Raw genomic sequence first — 21,790 nt, 5'->3', positions numbered from 1 at the left:
CGCGCTGCAAACATTTGTGAGTAAATAGGCTGTTGACTTGTCTCCTGTTAATAGGCTAGTTAACGAAACGATCATTTATGCTGTGTAGTTGAAAGCAATACTTTTCGTCGGCAATATATGTTCTGGAAGAGAATCTAAGGAGATGCTTTGTGTAGTCAAAAGCTTCTACTATCCTGAACTCCAATAAGGTTTTCAAATCAGTTTCTACTCAGTGTGCATTATATGCTGCCTGGAATTCATCCATTTCAACACAAAAGCACTTTCTAGTAGAGGAATTCAAGCTATTCCAGTTATCCAGACTTTCACCAAAGTCAGAAAGGATTTAACAAGATGACAACAAAATCATAAAAGGAGGAAAGTAGCCAAAATTGTCTGCAGTCGTAAAAAATGCTTTTGTGAATGAGCGAAGTTTGAATGTAAAAGTGTTAAGATGGATTAAGCATATCAGCAGGGTGTGCCCAAGATTTTCCTGTTGCTAAAGATCTGGTAAAAATGGCTAAGTTCATTAGAATGAGTTACGATTTGTACCTAGAGTGACAAAGAACATTTAAATAAATAAAAAAAAGAAGAACGGCAGGATTTCGAGACAGAAGAGCGGCTGAAGGAGCAGGGGCTAGCGGAAATCTGTTTAAAAGATTGACGATAAACTCCAGAAAGATCTCGAAAAGAAAGAAAAAAGAAGCTTTTGATTCCAAGGTATGGCTGTCGAGGAGTTGTTGAAGAACCGACTGAAGAATGACATCGTAATAAAGGAAATGATCGAGGTATAGCTGGCTCAGTCCATAATAGATTGGCCCCTGTCGATGCCCACTGAGCAAAAACAGAAAGCAGCTAATCTTGAAAGTGCTCAAAAGCAGATGGAGTTAAAGGAGCAGCTGCTTTTCACATCTGTGTTCCAAGTGAAGGCAGCGCAAAATGAAAAGAAGTAGACTGTGTTCTCTAGTTTCTGCTTTTATTGTAATATTATTTTTGCATCTGTTTTACGAAAGCGGAAAGTATTTGTCCAAATAAAAAAAAAACAAAAAAAAAAAAAAAACGAAGAAACGGCCCCACAAGGATTGCAATAGCTATGAAAGCGCGTTCCTTAAATGACATGATGACTCTCTGTTGTCATCATGTCACCTGGTCACTCTGAGACATGTTCAGTCTCAGCGATTATCGCTGAGACTGACCATGGAGAGGTATGAGCAAATCATTTTTCCAATTTTTGTGCTATGTGTGGAAATTGATAGACATTGGTTCAAAATTTCCGCTCGATGGGTTTTTTACTATAGAAAAGAAAAATGTGATTTTCGGCTGTATTCAGTGTTTTTCTTCCTCATAACTTCTTGAAATCAAGTTTCGGGCCCGAAATGGTCACTAGCAAGGTTTCGAAATCGGACGAAAAAAGTCTCTAATTTACGGACTTCAGAACTTCCAAATTCCCAAACGAAGTCCCAACTTGACGGAAAAACTGTTTAAGCAAAATATCATAGAGAAACTATTATCCAATGCAAGTGGAGCTTCTACAGTTGAAGTCAGAAAAAGTCCTTTGGTATTTGAGCGTGTAGATCTTCGCAGAATTATAAGATGGTGTGATATATTTTAGTGCCATTCAGGCAAACATGAGCTAGATGACAGCCCCCTTTTCAGTATCATTGGGATCAATAAAAGTTCACAATCTAATGAGCTTGATTCAGCCATGAAAACAATTATCTTCAAAGCCAGACATGTTTCAGTTTTTTTTTATTCTACCTTGATTCTGTTTTGTTTAATTTGTTTTCTGTCTTTTGTATTATCTGTTTTTATTATTTAATATTTTTTTTCATTATAAGATTTTTGCTGCTTGTTTTTTTTACTATTTGGTTTTTGATTTGTTACCTTTTTATTCTTTTTAGGCTTAAAGATGTGCCGGTAAAGCAAGAGAAAAGGGTAGACTCATCTGTTGACAAAGCAAGATGTAGTTCAAATGAGTCATACTCCACCTTTTTGAGGAAACAACATGCAAATGTTAGCTTTACTCCTGCTTGGGCTGATTTGGACCGTAAGCCTGTCGGTGAAGAAGATGATGATCCTCTCTTAAGAGTAAGTCTAGTTTTGTTGCTTCATCAGATTAGTTACGCTGAAATTACCCCCCCCCCCCCCAAAAAAAAAAAAAGGAAAAAAGTTACAAGCATGGTGAGGATGTTTATTTCAGTGAAGATCTGTATTCTTCAAAGGAGATAATTTCGAAAATTATGAAGGAATTCTAGAAACTCTTGGGGGGTCTTCTAGAAACTCTTGGGAAAAGTTCTCTTTAAATGTTCACCGAACGTATTTGTCTTCTATTAGTTAGGTATTTTTTGATGGTCCATGTATCTATATTTGAAATGCAAAACCAAAAATACATAGTTTTCAAGCTTTGGAACGAAAAATTTTCCTCAGGGCAGCGCAATTTAAAAGTAACTTTTCGTTAACTACAATGGCTGTATATAATAATTGTAAAGTACCCTTATTGCCACAACGAATGAGTTTGGGTAGCACTGGCCTTGATCAAAATTCTTTGAACTAGGCTCTGTGATTTAAATTTTTTTTTATTCTTTAAGATTTTTTATTCTAGGTACTTTTACTCTCTTCTACACAATTTAATAAATCATACTTTGTCAGTTTCCCAATGCTCTAAGTTTTATTTTAGACCAATGCATCTAGGAATACCAAAAATTTCAATGTATTCAATCTATTTCAGTAATAGTGGTTTCGGTTTGTTCATCCTCTTGTCAAATTGTCTTACTTCTCTATTTTTCCCCTTAATAAGGGTCCACTTTCTTAGTATTGCAGATACACTGTCCGAAGCAATTTATTGAAACGATATTTACAAAATTTTGTAAAATTTGGCGTTGGCTAATTGTTTTCCTGAATTTCTAAAATACATGAATTTTTGAAGTGAAGTTGAAGTTTTTTAGATAATAAATTTAAGTACCTCTCGGGAAATATTTATTTGTCCTGTAATTTGGGTTAGTAATCGTCTCTGAAATCCAGGAATATACAAGTAATGTGGTAAGAGCCTCTAAATTTGGATGCCCTGAATAGAGACGGTATTTACACCATAGTTTAATTGAAGAAATAATTGCATAAATATGGGAAAACCCCAATTCGACCTGACCGACCTGATCCTACTCAGAGAAATATCTTCTTGAGGCTCTTGCTTTCGGTTGAAAAATGTAACTTGGAATGTTTTGCGTTCAATTCAATGCTAAGTTTTGCATACACATATCTTAGCTAGAAGATGAAATCACAAATGCGTAGATAGTATGGATCAAGTTCAGAATTTTACCAGTATAACCAACTAATGACAGATCTAGGCCATTAAGGATGAAAGAATAGGGAAGGCTGACCTTGGACGGCACCCGAAACGTTAACTTAACTCAGTAATGAGAACACATTTCTCAGAGGGTTCTCATATAAGAGTGGCTTACTTTTTCCTGTATGAAGCAGCCTAACGTCATGAGTAAGTGATTCTAATGCTTTACGTACAACATAGCCCACAAGCACGATAATTTCAAATGTCGCACCGATGTTAATCATAGCGTTGCTGACTTGGGACAGCACTTGGGCGTGACTAGTACAAGGTTTGAATCTGAATTGGTAATGTGGAATTAACATGTCGAATTAGGATGATCTGTCAGAAGCAGTTTGACCAGTTTGCAGAAAGTAGTAGTCTCGGCTATAGGGCTAAACAACGGGCCTTGGGTGTCAACTTCGACTATCTTAGATTAGGACGCACCTCTCCAGTCGAGAAAGAAGAAGGTATAGTCCATTGGATTGTAATCATTTGCGTCAGCGGAGAAATAGCTGAGCAGTTGCTCAAAATAATTGAAAATATGGAGTGGATTCAATGTGGCGATGCCAGAGAAGTTTTACGTTTCTGCTTAACATAGTTCATAAGACGTAATTTGTAGGCACAGCAAAATTATTAGGATTCAAGCTTGATAAGAAAATATCCAGACTATCTAGACCAACAGATTGACATATTCTGAGTGCTGGGTGGCATCCGGCTGGGAAAGTTCAGGTGAAATATGAATTTTGTACCCAGTATGGGATATCTTTGGCAGATGAATGCGCCCTAGAAGGGCCCCTCGACATCTTCCTTCAGAAACAGGTTTAGGATTGGGAAGCTTGCTTTGATCTGGTTTGATTTTCTTTCTCTATAAAAAGAAAGAATAAAACAGCACTTGAAGTAAGGAAAATGGCATAAAAGACACAGAGTCTAATTGCAAAAAATGTTAGAAAAAAAAGTTAGGAAGAAAAAAAAGTTAGAATGAAAAATTTTCTTGACCCTTTGTAACGCTGTATCGTAGACATAACGCATTAGTGTAGTATGTTTTTTGTTTTGCTTTATGACAGTCATTCAACTTCTTATTTTGATGCAACCTTAGTTGGTTCTAAACTGCCGTTTACACAGGCTAGTGTAATCTCCGTCTTCTTAGGTGTGTCTCATGCTGTGAAATATTTACCACCCTTCATAATTTTTACAAAAGAAAAATAAAATAGCTGCGTTGTTTATAAGTCGTATTTCTTAATTATGAAACGCAAAGATACGAGTGTCTCGTCAGTCTTTCAACATGGAAAAAGGGGATGAAGGATTTTAATTTTTCCCCTTGACACCAAGACAAAATGTTTTGGGATAAATTTCAAGTTATTGGTGAATCTTCTACTCTCTTATCAACCAGATAGTGGCGATTTTTGGGGTCTTTTAAAGGATTTGTGTTACATTTCCGTCGTTTTGACTGGCTTAAAATTAATCATAAGGGGTAGGTTTTTAATGTTCAAGACTATATTTTTTTTAGTTTTAAAAAATTCCTCTGCTTCTTTTTTGGAATCTAGTGAAAAGTATTTCGAAACTAACTAAAAGTCGATGAAAAAATTGGGTTGAAACGAAGCAAAGCTCGAGTGCTTTAGGTTTAGTTTACTTTCCTTGTATTGACTTGGATATTATGATGTTCTATTAAAAGAATTTTTCATTCCGATTTTATGTGATTAATGGAAATGTATCTTATTTTCTGTTTATCTGGGTGTAGAAGTTTAATCAACTTTGGGATTAAGAATAAAAAACAATTTTGCATTACAAAATGTCTTTAAAAAGTGAGAGACACACCTGAAAATTTCTAATATTGCCGGTACCTCATAAAATATGCATATTTTCCATCAGACTTGGATATTATGATGTTCTATTAAAAGAATTTTTCATTCCGATTTTATGTAATTAATGGAAATGTATCTTATTTTCTGTTTATCTGGGTGTAGAAGTTTAATCAACTTTGGGATTAAGAATAAAAAACAATTTTGCATTACAAAATGTCTTTAAAAAGTGAGAGACACACCTGAAAATTTCTAATATTGCCGGTACCTCATAAAATATGCATATTTTCCATCAGTGTCAAAAGAAAAATCTTTTTCGTCATGTTAAACCAAATTAGTCAAAATTGACAAAGTCAAAGTCGAAAAAACCAGATTGCATAACTTCTAGATAAAAATTTTATTTTATACACCCTAACTTGTTGTATGCATATGTGTAATTTCTTTGACTATTGCTGTCTTTTTATAATTAAATTTTGGAAAATAAAACATAAAAAGGATGGGATATAAAAAAGAAAAATAAATCTTATGTCTCGAGACCGTCTCTGGGAGCCTCTCTCAGGAGCAGAATGAAAGAGGTAAACTCGAAAAAGAGGAAAACCTATGCAAAAAGCGTCTTTAGACTTCCACTAAACATCAGTTTTACAAAAAAATAGAAACTAGGATTAATTGGGACGCAGCACAAACGATGTGTTATAGCTAGTCCCAGACTATTAAGATGACAACGTTGAGGATGTTTTTTTTATGTAAATAGACATTTTGACCGGTATTGATAAATAAACGAAACAAAAACCGACAACAACAAGGGAATATAATTATTCCCTTGTATATTTTCCTTGATATTTCCTTTATAATTATTCCTTGGAGGAAATACAAGGCTCCCTCTAACATTTGAATTTGTCTTCATTCGCCAATCTTGCCGTACTAAATTTCCTTGGCACTAGGCAAACTTTTAAAGCCTCACTTTTTTTTAAGTTGGATTCGCCTTTTGATTTTGAGGATGGATATAAAAATTTCGGAAATCTCTTTCCGTTTTTGCCTACATTTAAATAATTTTTGTTCAGCTCTTAGAGTTGACATCTACCGTCATGTCTTTTAAAACATTAAAGTTCACGATAATGCTGGAGACGGTATTGGCGGTGTGTTTCTGACCGTTATTATTCGGAAAATATAGCTAATGTCAAGAATTCAAATTTTTCTAGGAATCGAGGGAAAATGTAATTATACATTAACTGCGTGTTGAATTATTTAGACTTAGACTTAATTCTTCCTGCTCTTGGAGATGTATAAGGTAGGGGACATGGACCTACGCTCTGGAAGGTCTTGGGTTGAAGAATGCGCGTCTATATAAAAGATTTCATTTCAATATGTAAGGATTTCACACTAAAAGACATTCTTTATTCTGTCATTACTACGTATTGTTCTTGCGTCACTTTGACTGGAATTGTGTACATTTTCCTATCATTATAAGGAGCATTCCAGACCCTTTTAGGACAAGTATAAGTCTCTTAGATGTGTTTCTTCATTATTTTTTCTCTTTGTTATGTATTTATTTTACATATCGATCCCTTTTTGTTATAAAGCTATAGGACGGACGGCTGCAAGGTTTTTTTTGCTCTTATGAAAATTTACAATTACGTAAATATACTTCCGTTTGATACCCGGCTCACGATATGCAGTGTCCCATCGTGTCATGTTTTCTTCTTCTTCTTGCTTTCTTCTTCTTTTATTTCTATTGGTAAACGATTCCAAACATGAGGCCGAAATGTTCAATGTGTTAGTTTATTTGTTCACTGTGATTAAAAGTTTTACCCGTTACTCATATAATTCTATATATGTTTTTTTTTTAGATGGAAAGGCAGTGTGGTCCAAGGAGTTATTTGATCTACATTTATTCTATTTCTTCTTATGATTGTATTAATAATAATGAAAAGCACTACTGAGTTTTACTTGTTATTTTTCTGGAAAGCATCTGGGAAGAGGTTGTTTTTTCTAGTTCTTCTTCCTTCTTTTTTAATGTTTGTTGTATTGTTGTATTCTTTCCTTTTTCTTTTTAAAGAAGAAAAGTAATGTTGCATTAATTGTTTTTCTTCTTCTTTTTTAGTCTGTAGGTGATTATTTATCAGACAAGACTATAGCTCTACCAAAGGGAGTTTTAGGATATACTAGAATGACTGATATCAACAAAGAAACTCGTTCAGAAGGGTCGAAGATTATTTCCTTGGAATTCCATAAGTCAGAACCAGTTGCACTTGTTGGTGGAAATCATGGTATAGTAACCCTGTTTAAGGTCAGTATTTTTTTTTGATAAATTCTTCTTTTATATTTTAATTTTCATAAGCTTTGTTATTCATCGTAGCAAAAAGAAAGTAAATCAATGAGGATGCAATAAATTTCAGATTGACAAATATGTCTCATTGTGTACAGTAACATATTGATAGCTTGGTGTATATATATATATATATATATATATATATATATATATATATATATATATATATATATATATATATATATATATATATATATATATATATATATATATATATATATATATATATATATATATATATATATATATATATATATATATATATATATATATATATATATATATATATATATATCATGCAAATTCCTCCCCCCAGAAAGCTCTCCTCTCACGGAAATCCTTGCCGGATCTCAAGATAAAGGAAATTGGGGGGAATATTTCAGTGTCATCTGTTTGATGATGACTGGTTAGATTCGTTTTTTTTAGGTTAGTTTGGGCTAAGTTAGGTTTTCAACCCATTTCTGATATTTATCCAAATTTAACCTAACTTAATCAAACCTAAACTAACATTAAACATAACTTTAACTTTTTTCGTCATAGCTTGCGTAAAACGGAAAAAGCTGACTCGCAAAGCTAACTGAATCCAAGCAGAGAAAAAGGAATTTAGGACATTCATCGGTGAATGTCGACATTAACCAGATTTCGGACATTTACGGTAACATACAATGTTAACTGATTTCTGATTACTTTGTTCATTGTAATTGGGAGCTCAAGGGTTCTGTATAGGTACGACTCTGTTCAAGGGTGCTCACATGATGGGGACCGGGATCGTTTCAACCTAATAAAAGACCAGAAAATATACATATTTTCAATCTAAATACTTGGAAACCTCCCTCTCCATCCACACTGAATAGCTTAGTAAAAATATTATCATAAATTATCCCACAAAAATTCGAAAATTCAAATTTTGCCTAGAAATTTTAACTATAATTCTGTATTTTCGTTCATTGGCAAAAAAGCACAAAAGCCTTATGGATAAAAGAAAAGACAAAGAATAAGCAGAAATTTGGTACATTTTAAGCCCACATCTTTTTTCCTTTCTTCTATGGCGCCTTATATCCTCGTGCAACTGTTGATAGATATATGATATCCCTAGTCTTCTCGTACCTACTTGAAAAAGATCCTTTATTCTTAACTGGAATTAGTATCTTTCTAATTTTCTTTTTTATTAGTAAATGTGAAGAGCCTGATGATATTCAATTTTCTTTGTTATTCCGTGAACGAGGTTTCTTTCTTCCAAAAGAAAAAAACATTGCGTTTTTTTTTACTAACTGCTGTTTAGTAGATGTTGTCAAAGTGGACAAATGACCGGTTACCCCCATTACCCCCATCTATTAACTTCAATGTATATTAGTGCGCAAGGCTCCATGGCTAGGAAAGACGGCAGGGATGAATAAGAAAGTTCTTCATAAAATACTTGTATGTGCGATAAATGAGAATAAAATGTGAAGGCTTTCCATTATTACTTAATTTAGTCCAAGTATTGTTATTGCATTTAACCACTATGTTGGTACCAGACCCTTTTGCTCTTTAAAATATTACCTGATATTTTGTTTTAGGATATATATTACTCCTCTAGTCCTGTTTAAAAGAGTACAAAAGCAGAAATCCATTCTTTATTATTGGCGTTTACAAGAAAGAGCTGAAGAATTAGCAGAAATATGAAATATTTTCAGTATAAATGTCTTCTTGTCTCTACGGTGCCTTTTCTCATTTATTTTTTATTCTTTTATTTGACCTTCCTGTTGCTGTTGCGAGATATATAATGCATCTAATCTTTTCATACAGGAAAATGAATTGTATTTTGTAAGAAATAACTGTCCTGCTAACTTTCTTTTTTATTTGTATATGTGGAGGTCAAAGGAAATGGGATTGGGTTTTTTATTCAAAGAACGAAGCATCTTTTTACTCTCCATTTCAGAAGCAAAAACTTGACTATATTCTTTATTGGCTTCCTAGGCGTGTTATTAAAGTGCAGTCGAGAACAAGGAAACTTTTTGTTAAAACCATAGAAGCATTAATCTATAATAATAATAATAATATTTATTCCAGAAAAAGCCCGTGGGCCATAGGAAAATTACATAACAAAAAACAAACAACGAATTAACTAAATTAAATTAATACTATTTAAAGAAAACGCTCCCGATGTGCCGCTGCAATCCTTACAAATCTTGCTATCCTTTTAATACTCGGGAAATTTGTCTCTTTCATTCTATCTACCATCCATATCTCATTCAATTTTTCTTTACCATACATCTCTCGCCTCCAATCATTCAATTCGACATATTCACACAAAAATGTATTAAACTTTCATCCTGAGATCCACACATAGGACAAGCAATAGATTCTACCTTCTCCCCTTTTCTCCCTTGATACTTTCTTTTCTCCCCAATCAAAAATCCATTTCCCCTCCAATCCAAATAAGCCTTCAAATCCTCTCTACTTAGATAACTTCGAAGACCACACTGTCTTTCCATGACGAAAGTAAAACAGTTCAAAATAGGGATGAAACCTTTTTATTGACAGTGAACAGATACAAAACAGTCAACAGAACACTGTATATGTGTTCGAAATATCCAGTTAAATTTTGTATCTGTTCACTGTCAATAAAAAGGTTTCATCCCTATTTTGAACTGTTTTACTTTCCTCTCTACTTAACCCAGCCTTCCAAAATACCTCCTCCCCCCAACTACCCTTTATCTGTCTATACAATTTTAACGACGCTGAACGATCCATTAGACCACCGACAGAATGTGTGTTGGTAAGCTCTTTGTGTGTTTCCGCCTTGCCACCAGGAAAGCAGGAAAGATAAGATGTTCAAAGCTGGCCAAAATAGTTATCTTAGTCTGCTTTTCTATGACCGTTGATTGCCACTATTTCTTGTTGGATGCCTAAGGGCGGTTTATCTGCTCGTATATTGCAATTGTTATCTGGTATCTATTCAGGTATTAAAACTGTGGCAGAAGCATATTTTTATGGCAAAGAGAATAATAAGGAAGTCAAAATTTCTTTTGAATATTGTTAATGTTGTTATCCTTGTTTTTACCCTTAGTATTCTTGTTATCCCTGTATTTTGATATCTTGTTTCAAGACTATCTTGCTCTTATAAATGTTACCTAATACTTTACTTAATGTTATTTTTAACTCCTTTAGAAGAATTTTTTACTCTCTTTTCATAGTATTTGCAGGAAAATGCTAAAGAATTAGCAGAATCGTGAGATATTTTTCAACATCATATGTCTTGTTTTCGTTTCTCTAAGGTGCCTTTTCTCATATAATTTTTTTTTCTCCTTTCATTAGACTTTCCTGCTACTATTGTAAGATATGTAATGCACCTAATCTTTTCATACATGAAAATGAAGCTTTTTCTCCTAAGAAATTACTGTCTTGCTTGCTTTCCTTTTTATTTTTGAATGTAAAGGGTCTGATGAAATGGAATTTTGTTATTCAGAGAGATAAGCCTCCCTTTGGTCTTCATTTCAAAGGAAAAAATTTGAATGTTTTCGCTACTGGCTTTCTAGTGGTGTTGCTAAAGTGGACTCGGGAATAATGAAGTTCTTTGCAAAAACAAATACAAGCTAGCCAAAATAACAATGAAACTTTTGTGAGAATCGATTTTTTTTCTGAAAACTGCGTACTCATTTAATTGGAAAGGGAATGGAGTGATTGGAGATGAAATACAAGGCACATAGTAAGCTGTACGAAAAATGTGATTCAACCCCGCTTTCAAGGGCTGTAATGAGAAAAAAGATGAGATAGCTGGGACAAGTTCTGCGAATGAAGGATGACAGATTGCCAAAGATTGTCCTTGTCGGACAATTAAATTTAAAAACAAAAATTTTTCCACTGAAATTAAGGAGCAACATTAAAACTTAAAAAGAACAGAAATTATTACATATATGAGGGGTATTTCCCTCTCCTCAACACCTCGCTCTTCACGCTGAAGTTTTTTAGTACTTTCAAATCTTATTGTTCAAATTAAACGACCCTTGTGTTTTAGGAGCCATTCTTAAAGAACTGGGATAAAATTCAAACTTGAGCGTAAAGAGCGAGGTGTTGAGGAGGGGGAAACACCCTTCGTTTACGGAAATGTTCTCTAGACAATTTAGTCCCGGTTAAAATTTACTTTAGACAATTACAATTAACATCTCCGCGCGTAAAATTGAGTCAGCAAAGAGAAAGCAAAACATATAAAAATAATTTCGTATAGGAATTCTGGCAAATTCCCCCTGAAAAGTTCACCCCTGAAAACTTCACCCCCCCTATTGAAAATTATCCGCGTAGAAAATCCCCTAGCAGAAGATTCATTCCCCCTCCCCTCCCCGCCCGAAAAATGTTTGTATACTTCCCAATAACAAATACTATCCCCCTGCATACCCGATGCAGAGCAGTATATCCCAGGAATCCATCCCTCGAAAAAATCCTCCACCCCAAGTACTTACGCGTGTCTAGTTAACTCAACACCCAAAATCACTTTACTCAATGCAGACCATCCCTAAACCCCCCTTCACTCACATTCCTCTTAAAAATCTACTTCCTTTCGACTCCGTTCCTCTCCGTGCGTCCAAGAAGTTACTGACTGGTTCTGTACTCCACCTGATATTTGCCAAAACAAACCCGACCCCTCCCCTCTCAAACACCCTCCACCGTATTTCCCTCTCTCAGCATAATCTTGCCTTCCCATCCCCCCATATAGAGAACACTCCCGATTTGACTTATTCCCGAATCACCAGGAAACCTTTCCCCGTCCCTTGCAGTTCATCCCCCCTGGCTACCCTACCAGTCTGACTCTTCCACATTCGAAAATTATCTTGTAATAAATAGTCCGCCCCAAAAATTATCGGCTACATCCCATCGCCCAGTTACAGTTCCTCTCTTAAAGTCGAACCATAGACCAATTAATGCTTCATTGATTACCCGATACAATTGAAAACCCGATTATTAAGATAAAAGATGTAGTCTCCCCTCTTTAATAGAAGAAAATTTTAGAAAAGAGCAAAATTTTACCCGCGGCTCTCTCAATTTACCCCCAACTTTTAAAAGTGAACCTCTTCCCCTCCCACTTCAAAACCGGTTTAGTTGTCTCTCGATCCAGGTTGGTGAGTTTGAGCCTTACGACAAACCTTGCTACGATACTTCACTTTTAGGGGATGTTCTCCTTACACCCAGCATTAATTTTAATACTTTCACCCTGCCAAAGTTACCTAAGAATAAAGCTTTTTTGAAGAAATCGGTTGTTTATCAGATTAATAAAAAATGTTTTCATTGCCTCGTTTTTTTCCTTACGAACGCCGTAAGTTTGAAGTTAGTCGAGTTAGAAGCAACATCAAAATTAAAACTGATATTTTTTTCATATTATATATTTTATATATATTATATATTTATTATAATATATATTTATAATTATATATTATATATAATATAATATATATTATATATTTTTTCATAAGGTTAGTTGTAAAATTGATATAATTGATATTGATATTGATTGATATTGATTGATATAATTGATTTATTGATATAATTGTAGCTACTGAAGCCCAAGAATAAAATCCAGATCTCCTTAAAATGATTGGTTTTCAGGAGTTTGAAAAGCTACGTCCGGTTGACCACCCACTGGGGAAAAAAGGAAGAGGAGTAGTGATTTTCGCAAAGGATTGCCTATCTCCTACCCTTATCCATATGCCAGGACTAGCTGATTGTGATGAAACCATTTGGATACCACTAAGCCCAAATGCCTACAGCAGCCTTAAACTAATTTAATAATTTGCTCATTTTGTTATTCACCCGGACAGAATGCTTGTTCCGTCGTAATTTTTATGACAGGCTACAAGCAAGTCTTGACTTTGTGACGACTAAGTATTCAAATGCCGGCATCTTTATAGCAGGAAACGCCATCAAACTAAGTCTTAATTATCTGTGCGAAGATCAGAAGCTTAAGCAAATTGTTGATTTCCCTACTACAAAAGATGGAACCAGTTTGGATGTTTTTTGCACGAACCTTAAAACCTTTTGCAATATTCCAACTACCCCCCCTCCCCTCGGTGAAAGCTATCATTTCATTCTACATTTGAAATCACTGCTAGTTTTTAAAATAAATTACTCCGTGTTTTGAATCTTCTTACCGGCCAATAAGTCAAGATCTTTTTGATTTGGATCTTGGATTACGTCTGGGAGTTGGGGAGATGTTTTGTCATATGTAAATCTTAATTCAAAGATTAGTTTGTTTCAAACAAAAACAATGACAAATTACCAAAATTGTTTCCCAGAAGAGATTGTTGGTTCAGGTAAACCCTACATTAATGGAAAAATATAAGGACTAATCCATTTGAAATTAAAACTTTTTCACCTCGGAAAGAAAGAGGAAGCCTTAACCCCTTCGTAAACAAATCAAGACAGAAATACGTCTTGCTGCTTCTCGTTATGGTAATAATAAATTAAATTACTTAAAACAGAGCAGACCTCAGCAATGGTTTAAGAAAGTGAAAGAAATAGGGGGTCGCTCGTGCAAGAAACTTGTTTTTCTCTGGATGAACCGCCTGAACAGACAGCCAATGAGCTTAATAAACACCTAACTAGCATTGTGCAAAAGTTCCTTCCTCTCTCGGAAAACCAGCTAATCCCTGAGACTCCTAAATATAAAATACTGGAAATTTCAGTAAAGCAAATAATAGAAAAAATACAGAAACTGAAAAAAAACTAGTAAATGCCCCATTAATATCCCAATTAATTTAATACAAGCATTCCCTGATAAACTATCAACACCCCTTGTTAGTATTTTTTAGTGAAAGTAGTAATTCCAGATGTTACCCATCGTGCTTGAAGCTAGGCTATATTACTCCTATTCAAAGAAGGGAGGCTTGAACGATTTTACTGGGATACGGCCGATCACCTTAACCCCAGTTTTTGTCAAAAATGTACGAGGATTTCTTGGCTAATTGGTTAAAGACAGAGATTCTTGAACGTATTGACTTGCAACAATTTGGAAACCTGAAGGAGACATCTACTTCGCACTACCTTGTTAGTCTTCTTGTCACCATTCTAAACCTTGAAAACCCTGATCCTTGGTTAAATCCTCTATCAACTGATCTCCAGAAAGTGTTTGAACTAATTGACCACAATATCCTCGTAAATAAACTGCTGACGGAGTTTCAAGTGAGCCCCTTTCTAGTTAAAATTGTTGCCTCCTTTTTTAACAAATCGTTCTCAATTGCTTAAATATAAAAACGTTTATTCCGATCCCCTTCCTATCTTTTGTGAGGTGACCCAGGGAACTCTGATAAGTCCAATTTTATTCCTTATAATGGTTATTAGCCTTATTACTAACTACTCAGAGCGATGGAAGTATGTGGACGATCTGTCTGCACTTGAGGTTTGTCGTCGAAATATTAAAAGCTCAATTATGACATTACTTGACGATGTTAAACAGGACGGTTCTTTGTCGAAGATGAAAGTAAAACTTAATAAATCGTCAGTTATGACAATTATTTTTTTTTAATCATTCCCCACTTTCACAAGCCCCATTCCTCCCAAAAACTCTTATCACATGCATTAAACTACTTGGGGTGACAATTACTGCTGACTTAAAGTGGGACGCCCATGTTCAAAACATCCTCAAACAAGTTTCTCCTTCAGTTTCCCTTCTAAAACCTTTGATAAAAATTCCTTGCCCCCCCCCCCCCCGAAGACCTTCTTCAACTTTATTGTTCTTTTATTCGACCTATACTCGAGTTTGCTTGTTCAGTGTGGCATTTCGGTATTTCTTCAGAGCATATCTGTATGACTGAAAATGTCCAAAAACGAGCACTTAGAATTAAAAATGGTGAAAAGAAGGTTCCATACCATTATCTACTTCGAGCTCACCACGTTGGTCGAGAGAAGGAAGCTCCTGTGCCTTCGTTTTGGTACCAAGGCCCTATCTGTTCCCCGATTACATTCCATCTACCCCGAATCCTACCATCCTGTCCGCAATAGACCGTCCTAAAAAGTCCCCAAACTGGCTCCAATTCCGGCTAAACATGGAAGATATCACAAGAGTTTTGTCCCGAGTTTTGTTGAGCTGTATAATAACCAGGAAAACTTGTCATTAATTTTATTGTTATGTATTTATTTTTTTACTTTTTAATTGAGTGTTGACTTTTTTTATGTACTTCCTACAAATAATTATGTCTGACGTGAAGGTCAAATTCTTTCGATATGATATGATATATATATATATATATATATATATATATATATATATATATATATATATATATATATATATATATATATATATATATATATATATATATATATATATATATATATATATATATATATATATATATATATATATATAATATATATATATATATAGATCAGTTTATTTCAAAAGCCCAAGGTCCATATACACAAAATGATCTATATATATATATATATATATATATATATATATATATATATATATATATATATATATATATATATGCATATATATATATATATATATATATATATATATATATATATATATATATGCATATATATATATATATATATATATATATATATATATATATATATATATATATATATATATATATGTATATATATATATATATATATACATATATATATATATATATATATATATATATATATATATATATATATATATATATATATATATATATATATATATATATATATATATATATATACTAGTGCTTTTTTGAGGTAAAATTCAAATTCGGCAACCATGATGTGATAGAAATTTTTAAACTAAAATTCTATTCCATTCTACAATACGTAAATAATGGGCATGTCTTATAACTTAAAGACTTTTCCCCAGTTTTTTTTTGTGGGGGGGGGGGTCATGTTATCTCCAAAAGCGTAGTTATTGTTTTTCAAATTTGCTGAACAAAATGGCTATCTACAAATTTTGGTTGGACGATTTTTGGAAAAAGGGGGCGTGGGAAGGGCCTGGTTGCCTTCAAATCCCGTTGGTCACTAAAAAAAGGGCACTAGAACTTTTAATTTCCGTTCAAATGAGCCCTTTCCAAATATTTTAGAACATCTGGGTCGATACGATCACCCCTGAGAAAAAACAAACAAACACGCGTTCTTGATCTTTCTTCTGGTAAAAAAATACAAAATTCCACATTTTTAAAGATAGGAGCTTGAAACCTCTACAGTGCGGTTCTCTGATATGCTCAATCCGATGATATGATTTTCATTGAAGATCCTTGAATTATTAGGGAGTGTTTCCCCCTTTTTCGAAAATCAAGCAATTTCTTCCAGGCTTGTAACACTAAGCTTAATGAAACTTATACGTTTTGAATCAGCATAATAAGCCGATTCTTTTGATATATTCATTGGTATCAATACTCCGTTTTTTACACTTTCGTTTACTATCGATCCGTGTCGCTCCTTACTTACAGTTTGTTACTACGGACTGTTTGAAAATCGGGTCCTCCCCGAATGGGTCGGGAAGATGTAAGAAAATATTTAGGGGAAATGGGTACTTCTTGGGACGGTGTACAGAGTGAGGCTTTGAATAGATTGGAATGCAACTGTGAGCATATGCAACTGTGTTGACTTCAGGCGGTTCGGTTCTGCAGTGTAGTAATAGTAGTAGCAAAGTATCATAGAATGTTCAAGCCTGACAAGTAAGCCCAAACTGTATTGAAATTTTGTGTGAATCGTTTGCTATTTTTTCAGAACTAATTGCTGGTGTAATTGAAAATTGTTGTAGTAACCGGGAACTACTTACCTACTTTCTTGACTCCTGACGGGAACTAGACGCTGCTCTGCCTCGGCTCGTATCCATTATTTCACCAACCAGTTTTCCCTGTGACGTAGTCCCAAGCAACGGATTTAACATTTTAAAACCACTTGCTGTTGTGAATCTGACCGAAGAGGTGATAGCCTCCATGCAACTCTAAGCCTTTTTTAACCCTTGGCTACCATTTCAAGTAGGTGTCTCCAGTTTTTAAGTGGTTGTGCTTTAACAGTGGACATAAGATTGCATCGCTGGTAAACACACCGTTGAGAGTAGCCCTGCCACAAGAGCTATTGACTTCACAATTTAAGAGACAAGGCGTTGTTCTTTACAGCGCTTACGGCTTTCTTCATTGGCTATTGGTTCATGGTGTTAGACACGTACAATGCGACGGAGACAGTCGTGATCAAAGACATCCAGCCTTTGGTTATTCTGATTGACAAAAACCAATATCTCGCTGTCATGTAGGATATTTCTTCTGCCGATCGCCTCATAGACTCTAGCTATCATAGTTAGGCTTATGCTTCAACGTTGCAATAGTGATTTGTAGAGCTGAGCAAAGGTGGAAGGAGCTATGTGAATACGTTTTTTAATTTCTTCCTCAGATCCTCCCTCCGAATGTATAAGGACGATGACGAACTCTCGAGCATATTCAATGTTGCTCCCCCTGAGGGATATTGAAGGGGGACTCTGCAAACTACAAAGTATAACTTTTGTCATTGTTGGATTAACCTTTAGTCTATTCACTTTAGAGTAGTATGGAATTTTGTGCATCATCATTTAAGTTTTCTCTGCGGCATCCTCTTCGAGGGCAATTTCATAGTATAGTCCTCTTGAAAAGCTTTTCTGATGTTCACTCCAATCGGAGATTTTTTTATTTCAGTTGGGGGTTATTTCACTGGATAAAGTAGGCCGGCCTAGAATATTGAACACTAGCAAAATTAACTGATTTACTAATTCCAATGGTAGGTCACTTCAAATATATATATATATATATATATATATATATATATATATATATATATATATATATATATATATATATATATATATAATATATATATATATATATATATATATATATATATATATATATATATATATATATATATATATATATATATATATATATATATATATAACTAAAAGAGAAATCATCAATGCAACAGCACAAACACATTAAAAAAAAGAAAAAAAGAAAGGAGATAGAAGGAGAAAGGAAAAATTATTTTCCTAAATTAGTGATTAATATAGACCAGCACTTGAATGAGGCCTTAACCCTACTCATCCATACATCCACATAGGTCAAACAGCATAGCCATACACAATCAACTATAAAGAATTATCCATGGACAGGCAGTCATGTCGTCAATAAGTATAAGTTGTCATATACCAAACAATAAAAACAGTAAAGACAAATAATTCAGAGGCAACAACCCAACACAAGGGCTCATCAGGAGAATACATTTGCCTATAGGGTTTCGGCACTTTAAATTCTCTACCCAGTCCAGTGTTGTGCCTACCACAGAATATCCATGGCATCCCCGTGTTAGGTATCACCCCCAAAATACATGCCTATGAAAAAAAAACCAGCAAATGTAGAACAACCAAGTAACACTAAACCAAGCTTATCCTGTTAATATACTCCTCTTTTTAGCAACAATAGGTAAACTAAATTTGATATCATTACCATGTGGCTATTTTTGAAAAATCTGCTCTATTAGAAACAATTCAAAATAGATGGCGCTGCATCAACTTTTCGCGAACCTCCGAAATTAGCCGAAAATTTCCCTAAGTATTTCCAGATAATTTTTTGGTATTTATTTAAAAGTTCGTTATAATGAAAACTAAGTTTTTTAAATTGCCAAGTTAATTTATTTGCAGAAAAACCTCTTAATATCAATTTTTGGCTTAAGATTTCACATCTATTTTTAAAATCAATATAATTACTACAAATCCTTGCATAACGAAGTAACTGTGAGAAAAACGCCGAATATGTGATATTTGAGTGTATATTACTTTCAGGGAATGGGAAACTAATCACTTCAAAATCAAGATCATCCGTTTTATTATACGTTTTAAAACTTAATTTATTATTATCAGAAATATTAATATTTAAATCTAAGAAATGATCTTCAAGACCAGCGCCATGACTAGGTTCAAGAGTAAGCTCTGATGGATATATATTTTTAGAAATATCAATGAAATCCTTACAATTTAAGACCAAAATATCATCTAAATATCTTTTATTATTTGACAAAACATGTTTTAAATTACTTGGATTATTATTATCCAACATATATTTATATTCTAGTTGACTTAAAAACAAGTCCGCTATAAATGGGCTGGCATTCCCCCCCATGGGAATTCCCACGATTTGCTTGTACAAATCACCACCAAATCTTATATAAGTATTGTATAAAACAAATTCTAATAACTCAAAAATCATATCCAAGCTGTAACATCTCAAGCTAACTGTAGTCTTAAAGCAATTTGTCCATATAGCTTTTTTATTATAAGTGTCTATTTTTAAGAACCTTTTACTAGATAAGAGGAAAGATTTCTTGATAACCGTTTTTAAATTATCTAACACTACATTAAGTGATAAATTAGTATACATTGTCGCAAAATCGAAAGACTCAATTCTTTTAGCTGAAACCATTGTTAAAGAATCTATCACCTGCAGTGAATTATTAACACTCCAATATGGATTAAAATTCGAAAATTTTTTAATACCAGAACAATAGGTTTTAAGTTTAATTTTATAATTTCCTTTAAAATTAAAGAGTGGTCAGTAGCAGCAATGCGGGTTGGACATTTAGCTGCTCCAGCAATAAACCGTTGTTTAGGGGGATTCTTATGAAATTTTACAGTCCAATATAGGAAAGGGAACTTTTTATCATTGTCATTTATTTTAATATTAAAATTTTTAAAAAGTATTTCTTCAGTCTTTTCAATTAAATTCTCATCCTCTAAATTTACCTTTTCGTAAACATTAGTCGTGCATGACTCCCTAATTAAGATATCACAATACAGCTTCTGACAAATTATGGCAAAATTATTATTAGCTTTATCCACCGGCACAATTACAAATTCATTCTGTAGATTAGCAATTGCTTGTTTAATCTTAGCATTATAAAATAATGATTTAGTGTTACTATTTTTTAAGTTAGAATATATTTTATTTCGTATTCTACTAATAATTAAATTCTTCCAACATTGAAAACTCTCTTTATTCTTATTCTCTTTCTTACACCACTTATCAATAAATAAATCAAAATCATTTTCCGAGCCATCAAGAACACTCGATGGATTCAGATGATGAGAAAGACGGAAATTAGCCCATTTATTCATTATAATTTGAAGATCATCTTGCTTAATTATTGACAAGTCCCTTGTTATAACATGTTTGTAAGTGGGATTTAACAAATGGGCCAAGTTGCTTACAGTTACAAACCGGTTTCCAATTTATATCACTATCTAATCTTTTAAGTATTAAATTATAATTAAAAATAATTTGCCCAATAGTTTTTGAAAATTTATAAGTTAAAACTGGACTATCATTATAATTCAAATTACTAGGAAGGGCCTGTTTCACATCCGCTGATTTAAAATTTCCGGTAAATTAATATCTTCAATCTGCTTACAAGTAAAATTAATAGGTAAATATAATCTGTTATCCTTATTACCAATCTTACCAAACTTTTTCTTTTTTGAAAAATGTATAAATTTTTCAAAAATTTTTTCTAAATATATATATATATATATATATATATATATATATATATATATATATATATATATATATATATATATATATATATATATATATATATATATATATATATATGTATGTATATATATATATAAATATATATAAACCCTTCCCAGCAAAGACAGTGGTGAATCTGAAATTATAGATGAATCTAGATCTATCGAAAACATGGCTTCTAGACAAATCGGCTTTTAGCATAATTCATAAGTTCACTCTGAATTCTGATTTCGTAAGTTGTGGAATTATGAATGTTTTGTGGTTGGTGTAATTTTTTGTAAGTTACGAAAGTAAGCACTAACATTCCTTGTTTTTGTTTGTATGCTTAGTATCAATTTTGAATTAATTTGTGAGCCATTTAATACGAGAGCCGTTCGCGATTAATTTATTTTTTGAATGTGACGTGAATAAGAAAGCAAAATAATTATATAATGTCTAGGTATTTATGGTAGAAATTTAGGGAAATATAACTCATTCCGACATAAAATGGAACGAAATAATCAACATAAACTGGTTATTTAGCATCATGAATATAGATGCTGTGTGATATTCCTGAAGTGGTATTTAAAAATGACTCGCTTATATATCCGTTAAAACCTAACATTTTAGCAATAAATCTGTTGAGATAAACCCCCTGTATACCTATCATATTCTAAAGAATATTTGTGTCCAAAATTAAACTTCAAGCGTAACAATTACTAGTGACCTAATATGGGAGGTTCACTTTTCAAGTATATTGGTTTAAAAAAAAATTTTCAGTCTTAGACCAGGGCACTTCGTATCGAAGGATTTTTTCATAGAAACTTCAAAAAAGGCTCATTCGATTGGA

General features: G+C 33.3%; 1 protein-coding gene across 2 annotated transcripts in view; it reads left to right on the top strand.

The window, feature by feature from the left end:
- LOC136038646 (U3 small nucleolar RNA-associated protein 18 homolog) overlaps positions 1-21,790 on the top strand; it is a 62,166-nt gene that overhangs the window by 16,919 nt on the left and 23,457 nt on the right. For both annotated transcript variants that reach the window (XM_065721894.1, XM_065721895.1), the window contains exons 3-4: positions 1,878-2,064; positions 7,199-7,384. In XM_065721894.1, coding sequence (XP_065577966.1) covers positions 1,878-2,064; positions 7,199-7,384 — 373 coding nt within the window. The remainder of the gene's footprint in view (positions 1-1,877; positions 2,065-7,198; positions 7,385-21,790) is intronic.

This window comes from Artemia franciscana, chromosome 18, assembly GCF_032884065.1.
Source record: "Artemia franciscana chromosome 18, ASM3288406v1, whole genome shotgun sequence".
In the NCBI taxonomy this organism is placed as follows: domain Eukaryota; kingdom Metazoa; phylum Arthropoda; class Branchiopoda; order Anostraca; family Artemiidae; genus Artemia; species Artemia franciscana.
This window is presented reverse-complemented; position numbering and strand designations above follow the sequence as displayed.